Source organism: Agelaius tricolor, unplaced genomic scaffold (genome assembly GCF_023055355.1).
Source record: "Agelaius tricolor isolate 1412-34295 unplaced genomic scaffold, bAgeTri1.0.p SCAF_10, whole genome shotgun sequence".
Taxonomy (NCBI): domain Eukaryota; kingdom Metazoa; phylum Chordata; class Aves; order Passeriformes; family Icteridae; genus Agelaius; species Agelaius tricolor.
In genome coordinates this window covers 23,684,365-23,700,732 of record NW_027269270.1, presented here as the reverse complement: position 1 = coordinate 23,700,732, position 16,368 = coordinate 23,684,365, and the positions used below count along the sequence as shown (strand labels likewise).

The window sequence follows — 16,368 nt, the reverse complement described above, 5'->3', positions numbered from 1 at the left end:
TCTTCTGTTTAAGAAAACTCACACCCATAAATAGACAAGTGATAAATTTACCTGCATAAGTGTCTGTCTGGTTTTCAGGAAGATGTTGCCAGATGAAGACAGGAATAAATCTTGTAGCAGAACTGAATGTTTTATGGAGAGGTCATTTCTTAATTGAAATTGTCCAGAAAGAAGAATGGCCATGAGTTAAGGTGTAATTGCAAGGCCACATGCCTCTTGTATGAATAAAGAAGCTGGTCATAGCTTTTCTGTCAAAATGACTACTGACTTGAAAATTATTGGTGAAGTAGGCATTTTTTGTGGAGTGTGTCTCCTTATACATAAGCATTCTCCATTTCTGTTGCTAGAAGCCTAAACCAGTGCAAGATCTTAGACAATTCTTTCCCTTATGATGTCTAACTGAATCATATCTGATTTATATTTTGTGTTGCTTGTTGAAAAGTCAATATTTTTTTCTGCATTTCTCTCCATTGCTCTTGCCTGCCCACTGCTTATGAAGGGAGAAGTTGAGAAATAAAGGAGCTACAGAATGGAGCCTCCCAGTACCTCTGAATGGACAATGTGCTTTAGCAGTGACTGAGGGCTCCTTTGAAACCAACAATAAAAGCATCTTTTCTGTCGGGGAGTACAAGGCTCACAGAGGCAAGAGACTTTAATGACACCATTATCTTTCAGGCAATTAGGACTCACTGGCACAATCCAGCACTGGTAGAGGCACTGTTTTGATTGCACTGCAATGGCTCAGTGAAATATAGACTGCTGAGACTTAGCAACACCATAAATCGCTTTTAATCTCAAACCACCATGGATCAAAATGTACTAACACAGGCATAATCAGAATTCACAGGCATATTTTCTCTTTTAAAAACATATGCCTGGGAACAGAGGCCTCCCCTCCTCCCATCAGCTCCCCACACACACGGGCTGTGTGATGCTGATCCTCGCGCTTCTCTCCCGACACGCTCGCCGCAGAGACGGGTCTGAGCCTGCCAGCTGTGGGCATGTTTGTTGTCCCTTGTGGATTATATTTTAATGACATACCCTAAGCCTCTTAAACTTGAACAAATGTGCATTTAACTGTCTGTGCATTTGTGCCAGTTTATAAGGTAGAGGGTCAGCCAGCTTATCCCCCAGCTTCTCTGTGAGGGCACTGTCCAAGAATTTTAATGGAGCTTTCAAAAGCCTCCCGTTATGCAAGGTGCCTTAATGGAGAGTCCTCCTGCCTCTGAAAGTTCCCTCTTGTTGCTAGACACAATGAAAGGCAAGCCATAATCTCTGTGGAGAGTGCCCAGATTTTTTCCTGTCGCAGTGTGTAGCTGGGATGCAAAGCACAGCTTGCTCCGCTCCCCTGCCACAACCAGGGGGATTCATTTCATTAGTTTGGAAAGCAAAGGGAGGTTATGTAGGTCATCAATTCATCCCTGCTGCCTTGAAAAAAGAATTCATTATGAAATTTCACTTTAATTAATGCAATGCACCAGCTTGTAATAGTATTTCATCGGGACATCTGGTAAAAGCACATTAGCTACAGTTTAATGTTAAGACATAATTGAACAGAACTCCTGTTGGAGCCTGGCTTTTGCAATATGTTTTACTTCTGCTTCTCCTGCAAGCTGCCAAATAAAGGAATTGTGGGACTCCCTCATCAGAGGGTGATGGATCCTGACCCAAAGCCTGTTTGACATAACAGAAAGGCTCCAGTTAACATTTGCAGGCTCTGAAATGCGTCCCTGAGGAACAGACCCAGCATCCATCCTGTATTTACATTCCAGCCACTGCTGGTACCTCCACTGATCTATAATCCCAAATTATATAAAGTAACAGCCTTGGTGTTTTGTTCCAGTTCTGTTTGAAAGGCTGTGATCAAATGGGCTTTATAAACTATTTTCTATTGGCTTAACTTAGAACCTTTTCCTGTTCTAATTATATGTCTGCACAATTGTTTGTTTTAATACTTATTTGATTATCTGCTCAAATTAGTGTCAGTGCAGCAGCTTTCCAAATGCCGCATTAAATATTCACATCCAAATGGGATTTCTTTCTGCCCTTTGTTTTGCAGGGATCTGGACTATAAATATGAACTCTCAAAAGATTGTAGTTATTTAGTAAGTACTAGGTCATGATTATTTAAATCTAACTAACAGGCTAAAGAGTACTTGGAAGATTAATATATTTTGAAAAAGTTTGTGAAGTGTTTGAATTCTGTTTGATTTGAGGCTGCTGTCTCCACTTCTCCTTTTCTTTTTTTGGGTAAGTGTTTGAATAGCCAATAACAGTAATAAAAAACATCCGCCACCAGCACAAGTGCACATTGTAGTTTCTCTGTTACACTCTCCCCCTTCAGCATTTTTTTAACCATTGTGTCTGGGACAGTTTTACTCCCAGCCCTCACTGACAAGGGACACAAAGACTAAGATGTTAGGGAAGCTTTCTTTGTCTGCTGTTTAGTTGTTCTTTGGGTTATTTTCTGCACCAACAGGCAAGAGAGGGAGGCAGGACTCACCTGGAAAAGCTTTACGTGCCCTTACTAAGGACCCCAGTGCATGCCCAGTGGTGCTGAGCACTCCTGCTGCCAGCACATGTACTGCACACACATGAAGGGGTCCTGGGCTGCATTGACTTCACTGCTCATGCCAGGTGCCACCCACCCCGTGTGTGTGTTTGCTGCTGAACATTTTTGCAAGGGGCAGGTGACTGACAGAGCCTGGGCTGGGACAAGGCCAGTCCACCTGGCAGGTAAGGTCATCTCTCATCACAGATGCTCTCCTGAGGCTTAATCTATATATAAGCCACCACTTAATTCTGATACCACCTGAAAACATAGACAAATTGTTCCTGCCCTCAGCTGGTCAATGCAGATAATTCATTTCTTGTAAAGCCAAATTGCCCTAAAGAGATGCTAAGATCCCCTTAATGATAGAGGCATGCAGCAGACACAGGCCCAGGCCCACACAATCAAATTCAAGGCACTTACCTCTCTCCAGGGAGCAGCAGCAGCTCTGTCCCACCTTTTCAGAGCCTGTGGTAAAAGGCTGTTGCAGACAAGAGGCAGCTGGGCAGTAACAAAATGTTGTGCTGTGCCTAGACTGACTTTCCAGTGAATTTTCAGTGCTACAAGTCCCATACTAGTCACAGTAAGAGGAAATCCAACTTGGAGTATTGGTAGACCTGACTAAGCCTGGAGTTTGGCATTAGTTGGCAATAAAACATAAACAAATAGGCAGCAGCCTGGAGCATTGGTCAGGCTGGTGCTAACTCCTGTCTCAAGAAGCAGAGGTTGTTTTTTCCACACAGACATCAGTGCCATTATTTACATGGCCAGGTCTGGTGGCCCTCTGGTTGCTGGGAGGGACAGTCACTGGCATTAGGAGGTGCCATTTCTTTGTTGTTGTCTTAGGAGAACATTACCACAGGACCTGTCATTTTAAAATTAAGCAGTAGCCTCCAACCCTTGGAAACCTAAACCAGCAACTTATCTGTGGGCTCACACAGCTTCCACGTGGTGCTCACAGGTTTGATTTCCTCAGGCAGCCCGTCCCTGATCCAGTCACTGGTATTGAGGGCTCCATGGGACAAGCAGGAGTCAAGCTTTTGTTCTCTAAGAAAAACAAAAGCAGTAATGTAAATAAGTCCAAAGGCATTTTACAAAGGGTATTTTTTTCCCCCTAAATAAAGTAGAACTTGTGACCTTTTCTATTTTTAGTTTATCTCTATGATGCGATAAGATGAATCCTAAATTAGGGAGGAAATAGATTGCTTAGGGGGAAAAATCATTTGATAATATTGAGAAAATGCCACTTATGAAAGCAGCCTACATCTAGTAGGTATTTACAGATTTTATCAGGGGCTGAAGCTCTTGAGATAGCTGGCCTTAGACCTCTTCTTTTTGCATTTAATATTTATCTTCAGCTAAGTCTATGTTAATTATAGTTTTACAGCTTGAAGCAAACTGGTCACAAGTCCCAGCAGTGTTTGATGTTTGGGCATCTCACTAGTCCCTGTTCTTTGTCTACATTTCAGATGTCTGTGCTCTTATTTCTTCAGCCTATGGAACAGGATCTGCTGCTTCTAAGAGTCCTGACTGCAAGAGGTTGGATTTTTTCTTGAATGCTTTAAGATCCTGAAGTGAAAAATCATTAGTTCTCTACTTCTTTCATTAGTTCTATTCTAGTTCTCTATTCTCTATTCTTTTATCGTAGCAGGTGTCACATGAATTTTCCCAGAACAATTTTTATGTGCTAAAGTAAAACCAACAAAAACCTAGCTGAGTGCCACCTTTGCCTTTAAGTGTTTTATGCTGATGATGTGACTGCTTTGCTTTCCCTGTCTCCTGCTGAACCTCCTCTTCCCCACAAAGCACCTTCTGCCAAAGGCTGCCCAGACACCCCCAGCACCACTCTTACCCTGCTGCCCAAAGGGTGCTGGGGGAGACAAAGAGACTTCACCAAGCCAAGCAAGGAAACCATGGGAACAAATCTTTGTGACCAGCTCTGTGGGAAACTCAATGCCAGAAACTAGCACAAGCTTTCATGAAAGTTTGGAGACTGGGATGAGACGAGGCAAGGCAGGAAGCTCCCAGGGGAGGGTGAGTAGCACCCTGTCCCCAGCTCACATCATTGTGCTTTGTTCAACCTCAACAATTGTGTCAGCAAAGCCCGGAGCATCAGCCTTAACTTCGAATTTCCTGCTTGCTGTCGGCTCCATCCCAGGGACTGTTTGAAACACAGCTCTTACTATGGAGCTGGCAGAAAAGAGCTCCCTGCTTTGTGGGGACATGGGCTATTGAGCTGCAAAGAGGCATGCCCAGTATCTGCCTGGGTCTGGGCTGGCTGGGCCTGACTTCTGTAGTGAGAGGAGCTGCTGTCACAGCAGCCACATGATAACCCCCTCTGTGTGTGGCAGCCCAAGGAGCAGCTCGTGACTCGTTCAGCTGGGCTGACTTCTCAGCAGAGATTGTCTTAATCACAGGCTGTACAATGTCTCTTGCCCAGATTTGCAGAGGATTTGGCTTTACAGAACAGGGTCCTGTTTCACAAAGCTCCTTCCTTCACCTCTTACCCCTGCTCTCTTATTGACCAAATCCAGGATGTTGCCTGAGTCCCTCTCTTGGGCTCCTGGATCTGACCACATGCCCAGTGCGAGCTCTCAGACAATGTTGTACATGTCCTGGTCTGCATGAGAGAGACCTGGGAGGAGGGATGGAAACCAGAGGAGCACTAATGTTTGTGGCAAGTCACACTGCTGTGTTTGGCTTGGCATGATGTTGCTGATCCCCCAGGATTTGGCAAAGGGATCCCAAAATTCAAAAGAATTAAAAAGCTGTCCCAAAACTGCAAGGATTAGGGGATTTTGGCTGTCTCTCTGCACTCAGTACTGCTAAACATCCCCCTCCTGTCATTAGCAGTAACCCCTGGCAGGTCCCACTGCTGGGTGTGAGCCTTCCTTCCCTGGTGCCTCCCTTTGGCACAGCAGGGACACAGTGCCTACATGTTTCTCCTGCCTCAGGAAGTCTTGACCTGCCTGACCTGCTGGCCACTCATGAGTGCCTTCTTGGAGCTGGAGAGAAGCAGCAGTGATTACCACAGTGGTGGGAAACTCCCTGAGAACAGAGCCTACCTCTCTGCTCTAACACCTTGTGCCTCCCTATCATGGGATCCAGCACATGCAGGCATCACTCTCCCTGCTCCTGCTGCAAGCAAGTCCTGTGTCATCCCAGAAACCATCTGTGAGATCATCTGTGAAATATTTCTTTCCCTTGCATGCCAGAGAAAAGGAAGCAAAAGGCCTGCATAATATTGATGGAATCCCTGATAGCCAAATATCGAATTATTTACAGCCTAATTGTGCAACTGATACTCATGAGATCGCCTAGGCTACAAAATGCAATTCATACATTTCACAAAATTGGTGACCTCTACTTCAGACTTTGTCTAGATGCATCGTCACCTAAAACACAGGTGACATCACTTTGCAGGAGAAGTACTAGGATATCCAGAGACTCTTGAAATATCCACTGACTTCTCTCAGAGCACTGCTGTGAAATAGAAGAGGATTCTCAGAGCACCTACTGGCTGCCCAAGGTACACATGTGGAGCCATTTGTGATGCTCAGGTGAATCCTTGCCTGGCTGGTGGCTGCTGCTCCAGAAGGGCCCAGGTTTCCCACAGGTCTTGTGTTATAGCTGAAACTCACAGGTAAATGCCCTGGATGGCCCAGGCACCTTCAGATGGCATTAAATGCATAAATGCAGAACACTCCATTTAGCCTGTGTGACTGCTGGAGACCTCCCAGCACAGGGAGCAGTGACCAAGAACAGCAACACTTCCCATGCCACAGCATCCTTCCTCTCCTTTTCACTGTCATGTTTGCTGTGCACTTTAATGCAGTCCTTAATAAATGCACTAAAGCTCCTCCTTCCTGCCCAGCCTGCAGCAGATAGAGTAGGCTGGCACTGAACCCAGCTCACAGAGAGCAGATTTCCAGACACAAAGCTCTTCTGTCCATTCCAAGGTACACAGGTTGATGTGGCAGTTGTCAAAGGCCTTGGCTATTTCCCTAATGGCAAACTTCTCTCAAGCCCTCTGTCTCCCTCTTTAATAAATATCTGAACTCTGATATCTGGAGTAGACTGTAAGTTGTGTCTCTTAAACTATCTTCTGTGTTCCCCATTATATTCTACTCTTAGCAGAGCTTTCAGGAGGATCACCTTCTTCCCAAGCACTTCAGCAGCATTTAGGGACCATCCCTTGAAATCACTGGAGCTGAATAAATCACTGGGCAGTCCATTTTGGCCTGAGGATGGAAACAAGCTAAAACAAAAAAATCTGACCCGGCATTACAATGCTGTCCTCTCTGTGCCCAATAATGCTCATTTCCTCTCCAGACAAGACACACCATGTATGTCTAAACCCCTCAGCCTGTCCTACTTTGCAAATTCTAGTACAGCTGTAGGTTAAAAGAGCTGGCCAAATTAATTATTGCAGATTAAGGAACCGAGCAAGAAATGGCAATGGCCTCTTGTTAAACTGAAACATCTGATCCAAACCAAGCAATTTCAACCCCTTGTTAAATACTTGCTTCTCTTGCTCACCATCTCCAGTGTTTTGCTGCTGAGCACCATCATCTGAACATGGTTTATTTATATGTACCCAGGCTATGACAGAGCAGCTTTGCCAGTGACAGCCCTGGCCTTGGCTGAGGCAGCCAAGACAGCAGGTTTGTAGGTGGCCACCACCTGCTGGCCTCCTCAGCTGTGGGGTGGTGGTGTTTGGTTTTGCTGTTATCAGGCTTTTGTGCCATTTAGAGTTGGCAGGCAGAGAGGGACAATTAAACTCGCTCATGCCAAAGGAATGTGTATTTATTTCAACCAGGTACTTCTCCTTTTCTTCCTTCCTATCCCCCTTTTGAGAGACATGAGGTCAACAAACAGGCTTGGCTTGGTACAATAAATGTCCTGCACCTCAGAAGTTGGTAAGAAAACAAAGCCAGTGGCTGCCTTATAGGCAGGACCAGAGAGAGGAAACAGCAACATGATTTACCTGATGGCAGTGGTACAGATGCTATGGGATCCCAGGTCAGGGAGGTGATGACACCTTTGCAAAGCCAAAACTTAGGTGGCTTAATACTTTTGGTTTGTTGTTCTACAAATATTATTCAGTGTCTAAAATAGAAAAAGGAGGTTATTCAGCTATTAAATACCAATAAATCTGTAAGGTTTTACTCCTCTTTTTATTTTGTTTGAAACTGTGTGTTGAAAGCAAGGTCAGGTCTAACATCAGATGATGTTAGGTCACTTGGACCATCAGCTCTTTGGCAATGAGCCCCATGTGTGCCCTTACAGGATCCTTCTCCAGACTGCCCCTGACCACAACAAAAATGTCCCTATCTATTGGATGCTCCATAAAAAAATATAAGCCACCTACAGCAGCAGTTGTTGTGTCACCAACTGGTGTCTCCCTACCAGGTTTGTAGGTGCTGTGCTCTCCATTTCCCAGCAGCCCTGAATATGACAGGGTGGGTTAGGTGGCAGAAGGCTTTGTATACCTTGCTATTTTCAGCACCCTAGAATTGTCAGAGATACAATCCTTGCTGGAAAACACTCCTTGCTATAAACAAGTTGATGAACGTAGAAGAAAACAGCCATGCTTTCCCCACTGGCCACTACTCCATATTCTGTTGTTCATTTGCCCCTTTCCCCTCCTCCTCCTCTCCATTATTCTGCAATAGCTGTTAGTTGCTAAAGGAATTGAAGAAACAATTAAGAAGCTTTAGAAAAAGCAGATAATTTCTCACATGCAGTGCTGAGTACGCAGCAGATGTGACTCAAGAGACACACATGCTGTTTTCAGGCAAGCATTCCCAAGGGTTTAGATAAAAATAATAAGGATGAGGTGTTTCAGCAGAAATCAAGTTATTTTTAAGTGGAAGGGCTCTAAGGGGCATTAAAAGAGTTCCCTGAAATTGCCACAATCTTCTTCTGTGTGGGATCCCATAGCATTAGTAGTGTATAATTAAAACTATTAAGCCAGCAGTCAGGCTAGACAGGGATTCTGGTAGAGAAGTGGTTGCAGGGGTGATGGTGAAATGGGGTGGTTGCAAAGATCATCAGACAATTTCTGATTTACTGGAGGTTTTCAAAGCAGAACAAATGAAATGCCTACAGGGAGATCTTCTTCCAGAAGGCAGAGGCAAGTCTCAAGGACCGGAATTTGAAGTGGATGGCTTCAGTTGCTGCAGTTCTGTTCAGCCAGCACTGGGAGAAATGCTGCCATGGTTGGGAGCCACATCTCAGCTGACACAGCATGTTGCTACTTCACTGAAGTGTATGGCCCACATCCAACCTAAGAGTTCTGTGAGAGACACTTCTTTCCAATATCCCTTTGCTTAATCCATCCCCAGCATCTGTCACCACACCAAAGGGGACAGAGGCAGCAGAGCCAGCATTACTCCAAGCAGCTTGCTGAGCCAGCCACCGGCCTTTGCCATCTTCTGGCTGCAATGAAGACTGGACAAATTAAGAACATGTTTCCATTACCCTCATTCACCTGAAAAATAATCAGCAGCCAACTCACTTCTAAAAAGTGGCCTGGCAAAGGATCAAGAAATGAAATCTGGCGAATAGACAAGTACGGACAACTAAGTTTGTGATGATCATCATCTTGGATGGATATCTTCAATATCCAATACCAGGATTTTCTGTGCTCAGACACATAAATCTCAGGCATTCATACTCTGCCAATATTTTAAATCATGCCCACAAAGCATATTTGAATAGGATTCAAGCTGATGAAAAGCAAGTTGCTACTTTTAAACAGATTTGGTGACCATGTGAATGGAGCCAATGGATTCAATCCAGCACATGACATACCATTAAAGACAAATTTGCTACTGCAGTTCTTCCTGCCAGGAAAGGTGTGAAAGAACACGTGGCCCCTCCAGGATGTGCACAGCCATATTTCTGGTGCTACAGATGGCAGTTTGAATGCTTGCAGGGTTTTTGCCTTGTCTTTTCATAAGGCATATTTAGTCCTTGCTGTTTTCAGGGAGACATTTTAGATACAGTCAGCTTATGAAGAGACCCATCCCACTTGAATCATTTTAAAAACACCTCTTCCTTTCAAGTCACCAACTTGGCGAAGGAGGGAGAAGAAGAAACATTGAGCCAAACTCCATAAACAGATTTTGTTTCCTGTGTGTGTGAGATGAGCCTGGGAAAAGCAAAACAATTAATCTACCCACGAGTGGCTTTGCAGGGAAAGGTTAAGGAATAATAGAGTGATTTAGATCACACCACTTTACATGCATTTATGAGGGAGAAATTCAACACCCAAATAACAAATTCAGTTCAGATTTTACTTCCTTTCTCCCTTCCCCTCCACCCCCCTCCCCCAAAAATGAAATACCCTTCCATTTGTAAATTACTTTAATTTAAATACTTTAAGGTTAACAAAATGCCTTAAGTTTGACATGTCCGAAGTTACAAAACAGAAACAAAACCTCTTGACAAAGGGTAAGAAAAAAATATATAATCCAAGCCCAAACCTCCTTTCCTAAACTGGAGTTTATGGTCTGTGAGCTGGCAACCCTCCAGAGTCTGACACAATGTCTGGAGCACCCAGAGCAGCTGGAATTAATTTTCTTCCTCCAAATCTATGCACTTTCATATGAAGCTGTGTTTTGGCACTGCTGCCCAAGAGAGAGTCCAGTGCAAAAAATCTAAGCCTGGCCGTTGTTTCTTTGCAACCCAGCACTTGCTGAGCAAACAACAAAAAAGAAGAAGAGGACAAAAAAAAACTTAAGAGAAAGAAAAACCCTTTCCCTTCCCCCACAAACACAGACAACTGTACCAAACAGGGGGTCTATTCAAGGCTGTTCAGAAATGGGTCACAAAGAGAAATGTTTGCAGATCAAACCAACACTTTTTTTTAACTTCTGCCTTGTTTTTTTTTGTTTTGTTTTTATAAACATCATGGAGGCCCCTGGAAGGTGCTGGGGATGTTTGAGAGTTGAGGTCCTGCTGATCCCTTCTGCCTCCCATTGACACAGCTCCCACGCTGGCCCTGACGTGCAGCCCCTCTCCAGGGTCTGGACCCTTTGAGCCGCCCGCTCTGGGTCTGAGCCGCCGTAGGAGCCCGGGGGCCTCGGGGCCCTGTGGGCATCAGCATCGGGCTGCAGCTCCTCACCCGGGCTGCTGGGGGGTCAGGAGGGGAGGAGGGAGGCATCCAAGGCACTCCCAAGGTGTCCTGTCACAAAATCACACACTGGAGTTTGTGGGAGCCCGTGGCTCTGTCCCCTCGCCATTTGGTCTTTTTCTTCTTCTTCTGGCTTTTCTCTGGGATCTGTTGCCTGTTTTGGGAGACAGAGAAGAAAGCAGGCAGGTGAGACATAAGGCTGGGCTGGATCCAGAGCCCTGGGCAGCCTGTAGAGCAGTATCTTGGTGTGCATATGTGCATACATTTCTCCATATACCCTTCCAGCACTGCATGGCTTTTCATGCCACACTGCTGGGCCTGGCCTGAATTCTTCAGGAAAGAAGCCATTAAGGAGAATGGCAGGGATGTATGTCCTGCCAGGGCACTATGCCTCCAGCTACCCATGGAGCACTGCTGCCTCCTTCCCCTGCCATGGGGGCTCCTCAGGGAAACAGGGATGCTCCAAGTGATGCAATGTCATCCATTACACTGCTGACACTCAGTAGGGAAGAGGATGAGAGAGATACAGAGAGCACAGAGAAATACATTCTTCTGCCATTCAGCTGGCATTGCCCTTAGCCAGCTGCACTGATGCAGACTTGGTGATGGAGGGGAGATAAAAAATAAACTGAGTTTGCTGCTGAAGGGACTCTGGCTTCCTCTGATGTTGTGAAGAGCACTGGTGCACAGAGAATGAGCTGACCCCAGAAAGATGTTCCTGGCTGTCTGAAGTCACAGCCACCAGGAACACACAGCTGAGAGCCCTCCAGCAGTGTGCCCTGGAGCTGTGAGCAGCCTCTGAAGCATTCTGTTCAGGGCTTCTCCCTGTCCAGTAAGGTGAGGTGCTGCCCAAATGCCTGTTTGCAGCTGCACCCAGCTGCAGCAGCTACTCTGCCAGCCCAGCAGTGCAAATCCAGTGAAGGCTCTGTAGCTCAAACACCTGACAGGCAGCCTGTAGATGCAGATTTTAGTGCAAGATAAAACATACAGACACCAGCAGCTTCCATAGATTCAAACCTGAGAGTCTGAACAGTTCAAAAGCAGCCTCTTGGTCATGTAATATTCCAGGCATTGAACCAAGTGTTCATACCAAGTAATCCAGACCAGGATGAGACATCACTGGGTCATAAATCACTATGGCTTTAGCTGGTGTTTCTCTTACAGCCTCAGCTTCCAAATTCTTGCAACTACCTGAAAAACTCAACCTTGACTAGTAAGACTTTTTCTTGGTGAATATGAGGGCTGGAGATGTGGAAAACGTAAGACTTTAAAGCTCAAAACTACAAAGATGTAATTTAAAAAAATACTTTAAATCTGGATAAACACTAAGTGACCACAAGCCGTGGATCTGTTTTAGATCTTCTGGATCTGTTTTAGAGATCCAGAAACCACACCCTGGGCCTGCTCAGGGCTTCTGCTGTGACAGTTCCTGTGTGTGGACTGCTGCAGCATAAAAGGGGCACAGGAAATTTAAAACATCCATTGAGTGGACTCAATCACCCTGCTCCTTTCTGGATTACTTCCAGACAACAGTTTCTTGCATGAAGCTAAATAAACTGGGAATCAGCCAAGTGCAAGAAGCACCAACAGTGCAACCCTGAACAAGCATCCTCACCCTGAGAGCTCACAAGGGCTCTGAGGAAGCACTTCATTTGCAAAGCACTTTGTCAATGACAGTTATCAAGGAGCTGAAATTTGCATTTTATTTGAAAAAGCTTACTTGAAAACCAGAAAAACAATACCTGATGGGTGATGCTACCCTTGACTATGGACAGTTTGTAACGTCCAAAAACCCAGCAAAGCTGCTTTGTGGCCAATGACCAGCCAGATCACACAGCATCTTCCTGCTCTCTGACTTAACCCAAGTTCCAGCTCTTGTCAACATTGCTGGTGCCCTTGACATCACAGGCTGGCAAGGATTTCACAGTAGCTACTCAGGAAACTGAGGTGTACCACTTATTTTTGAGGTTATGGAGTGCATTTTCAGGGCTTGAAATTAGTAATGCCTCATTACAATACTCCTTTCAGCCTGCTTGGAGCTGTGTTACGTGGAGAAAGCAAACAAAGCCTTTCCATCTTTTTTGGCTGTTTTCCTTTCCTGCAGAGCAGAGTAGATGGTGGTAAGAGCTTGCTGCAACACAAAAGTAATATCCAGCCAGCTAATACTGAGTTAGAGAACAGTTGGGAAAGAGCTTGGGACACTTCCAACTCAGTTCTCCAAAGACTTTCTGCCCTCTGCTTTTGAGACATGTGGGAAGAGTGGGCAGTACCATCTGGTTTTGATGGAGGCTGGCTTGAGGCTCTGCTAGGATATTCACAAGTACAGATATGCTGTGAATAAGTGCCTTGTGGTTTAATTGCCGGGCGAGGCACTTTGCGCGGCAGGGAGGAGCATGATTTCAGCTCAGTGCCCTCCCAAAACATGAAAAATGAGGGCCCAGAAAATCTGGCAGACAACTAGTGCCAGAAAAACAAATCTTCTCAGAGAGAACTGAGGTTATCAGGGAGATACTGGGATGTGTGTGCAGCTCTTTTCCTGCAGGGGAGCCGGGCTCTGGGAAGGCAGTCCCTCCCTGCTGGCAGCCCGAGCAGGGGTTCGCCCGGAGAGCGCGTCTGCCAAAACGAGCAAAGGCAGCTCATGCCAGAACTGGGAACAAACCTCTGCAGTCTGAGGAAACCTGGGGCTTAGCCATTAGGTCATGCAGTTTCTCATACAAAATGGCCTAATTTTTTCCATTTAGTGAGCAGAAAATGTTAGAAGTCACCTACAGAATTAGAATTTTGTAGAATTTTTTGCCGGTCCTTTTTAACTTCTAGCAAGGCAAGATCCTGAGAGGACAAAACTATGAAAACCCAAATTACTGGTCCAGAGCTTTCAATGCCAGCCTTTTAGAGCTGACCATTATAGTAGGTTTTGCACTGTTCATTGAATAAAAAATTTTCATTACAGCCACAGCTACTTCTTACTGGGCATGGTACCGATGTCCTGCACAGGTAGCTAAGGGCTAGTAACAGACCTAAGCAGATACAGGACAAGGAAGTTAATAAACACCAGAAATATCCCACCCCCAAGAAAACCTGGCTCCCCAGAAGTTGGCTCCTGACTCTCTGGGCCATGACTCCTGCACATCCCATCCATGGGCAGTAAGGAAGAGAGGAGTTTGCAGCTTACCTTATTACCCTCACGAGATCATGGAAGGCTTTGTCCACGTTCAGAGGTGGGTCCTTGGCACTGGTTTCTATATAAGGAATCTGGAGGAGAGAAGTGTATCATGAAAGAGATCAGTGATAATACCAGTTTCAAAATGAAAAGCCTGAAGGCTGGAGAAACAGGCTGCTAATACCACAGAAATACAGGTAAACAAAGTGTTGCCATGACACTGCTATCAACACCCTCACGCTTGCAGCAAGGTCAGTGACTGCTTACAAAAGTTCTGGAATAAGCACCAGGCTAAACAGCTGCTATTGAGGTGTGGGTTTGGGGGAGAATAATCCCAGACTTCATGTTGTCAGATGTTCTCTCCCCCTGAGCTCTGCTCACAGACATGAAAATAGCCAAAGGTTGTTGAAAGACCAGCACTTGCCAAAAATTCTTGCTTGCCACATTTTATTGGGACTACTGCATGAATATTTCATGACTACAATTCCCCTTCAGTGTAAAATGATCTTCCCCTTCAAAGTCTGACAGCCAGATGGGGCCTCCTAGAGTGCTTGTCCAGCACACTGGCAGATTTATAAAACTGCCTCTGATAAGGTATTTTCATGCATGGCCCTTTCCAAGGCGTGTGTGTACAGATGGATACAACATGCTGTGCTGCAGTTTAGGTGTCCTGGCTCTGACAGAAACCAGATTCCGTGGGGAGGGGGAGTGAACCTGCCCTGCCAAACTCCCATCGAGGTCTGCTTAGAAACCACCACACACTTGTCCTTTAGGCACAGCAAGCTGCCAAGAGGTCTCAGGCTTGTTTGCCTTTAACTTTTCCTTCAGTTCCACCTCCTAAGGGAGTTGCTGTATCCCTCTGGGTATTCAGGGCTGCTGGCATTTCGAGGTGATTAGTGGAGCAGCATGTGATCTACACCCATCTAAGACCAATTTCTCAGGCTAAACTAACAGCATGAATAATGCAGAGCTGAGATGGTGGGCCAGGTTTATATAGGCTTAACAACCCTGTTAACTTCATTATCTTTAACAAGCTCAGGCACCTGGATTTACCTCCTAATGCCTGACTCTGCCTTTTCACTCCAGGGAGGTGCACTTTCTTCCCTCATCCTGAACACTTCTCAGCACTTTCAGACACCTTGTACAGAAGTCCCAGTGATGGCCACACCTCTCCTACAGCCTGGTGCACAGCAGAGGTTCTGGTTTCAGTGATGAATTGGCCCTACTGGAAGGAAACTGCAGAACTGCTACTTTGTAGTAGTCAAAACTGTATTTACAAATGTTTCATTGTAAGCTTTAATGCAGCTCCTAATGAGCACAGCTTTCGATTCTGAATGCCTGTAATAGGACTTTAAATAAGCCATTAAATAATCCTGCAAACTTACGTTATGTTTTGTTGCCATTTCTCGCCCCTGTTCTCTTGTAATTTTCCGTAAGTGCATTAGATCAACTTTGTTTGCCACCAAAATCATTGGAAAAGACTCCCTGGAAAACATCAAAACCACCACCCAATTATTACCACTCTACAACAAAAATTATGAGCATAAATTTCACTTTTTGATTCTGACATCATCTAACATTCAGCTACAGACATACCACATATGTGTAAAGAAATAAAAAGGAAACCCCCAGGCTGTGCTATACATATGTTCATATTGTAAAAATTTACTTGACAAGTTGCATTCATGCACACATTCCTTGTTATTTGTAGAGACTTCAGGAACTTATTGTCACAATTTCTGCAATGCCTGATGATAACTAAGCCTGAAGATCCAACTAGGTGAAGAAAGATCTAGAGAATTAGCCAGAAAATCAACTGAGACATAAAGACAGATCTTGGACAAGAGACTGGGACTCTTTTGTATTAGTTAAGGCATCTCAGTGACTGCATATCTTGGCAAGATACTGAGGGATGATGGAAGAATTGGAGTAATTTCTTTCCTGGTCATCTACTGAGAGCAACTGTGGGGGACAGAAAGATGGACTCTGGGAGCTAGTGCTTAGAGGGGCATCAAATAGTGGAGAAAATGAGTGGGTGCAAAGAGAAGCCCATCAGCTGTTACCCCAAGACAAACTGGGCTTGGCAGTGGTGGCTGGAAGGAGGCTGGAAGGAACCAAAGAGATTTGTTAAGCTTCCAGTGCTATTTGTTAAGCTTCCAGTGCTAACCTACCATCTTCTCTTTCTAATCCCAGAAAAAAATACCAAACCCATCTCCCTCTGTAATAATACTCAGTATTTCCTTAACTACCTGGCATGTAAGTGCCTGCCTTCAGCTACCACCTGAGAAGAGATCCATTTATCCACAGTATGTCCTGTGCAAGGCTCTCCCCCTCTCCCCCTGCAGAAAGCTCCACTGTTCCAGAGATAAACAGAACCAAGGTTGGGAGCCATGGGAGGGAGTGTTGGCAGTGCCACACTCTCTCCTCTGGCTTAATGAAACAGAGCAATCAGCGGCTGCAGGGCCTCTTGGCCACTGCTGGGAGGGAGGAGGTCCCTTCTGATCACTGACACTTACT

General features: G+C 45.3%; 2 protein-coding genes across 6 annotated transcripts in view; both read right to left on the bottom strand.

Annotated features, from left to right (window-relative positions):
* The window catches only part of TMEM177 (transmembrane protein 177), a 45,776-nt gene extending 36,016 nt beyond the window's left edge, over positions 1–9,760 (bottom strand). For 2 of the 4 annotated variants that reach the window (XM_071435223.1, XM_071435224.1), the window contains exons 1-2: positions 7,539–9,760; positions 2,975–3,598 (exon numbers count right to left, since the gene is read on the bottom strand). The gene's annotated coding sequence lies outside the window, so the exon portion shown is untranslated. Of the gene's footprint in view, positions 1–51; positions 149–2,974; positions 3,599–7,538 lie in introns of all 4 variants that reach the window. The other 2 variants (XM_071435225.1, XM_071435222.1) reach the window with 2 other exon arrangements.
* A 144-nt stretch (positions 9,761–9,904) lies between these two features.
* The window catches only part of MRAS (muscle RAS oncogene homolog), a 38,604-nt gene continuing 32,140 nt past the window's right edge, over positions 9,905–16,368 (bottom strand). For both annotated transcript variants that reach the window (XM_071435231.1, XM_071435232.1), the window contains 3 exons: positions 15,237–15,336; positions 13,864–13,943; positions 9,905–10,845 (listed from right to left, as the gene is read on the bottom strand). In XM_071435231.1, coding sequence (XP_071291332.1) covers positions 10,746–10,845; positions 13,864–13,943; positions 15,237–15,336 — 280 coding nt within the window. In that variant the 3' untranslated portion in view covers positions 9,905–10,745. The remainder of the gene's footprint in view (positions 10,846–13,863; positions 13,944–15,236; positions 15,337–16,368) is intronic.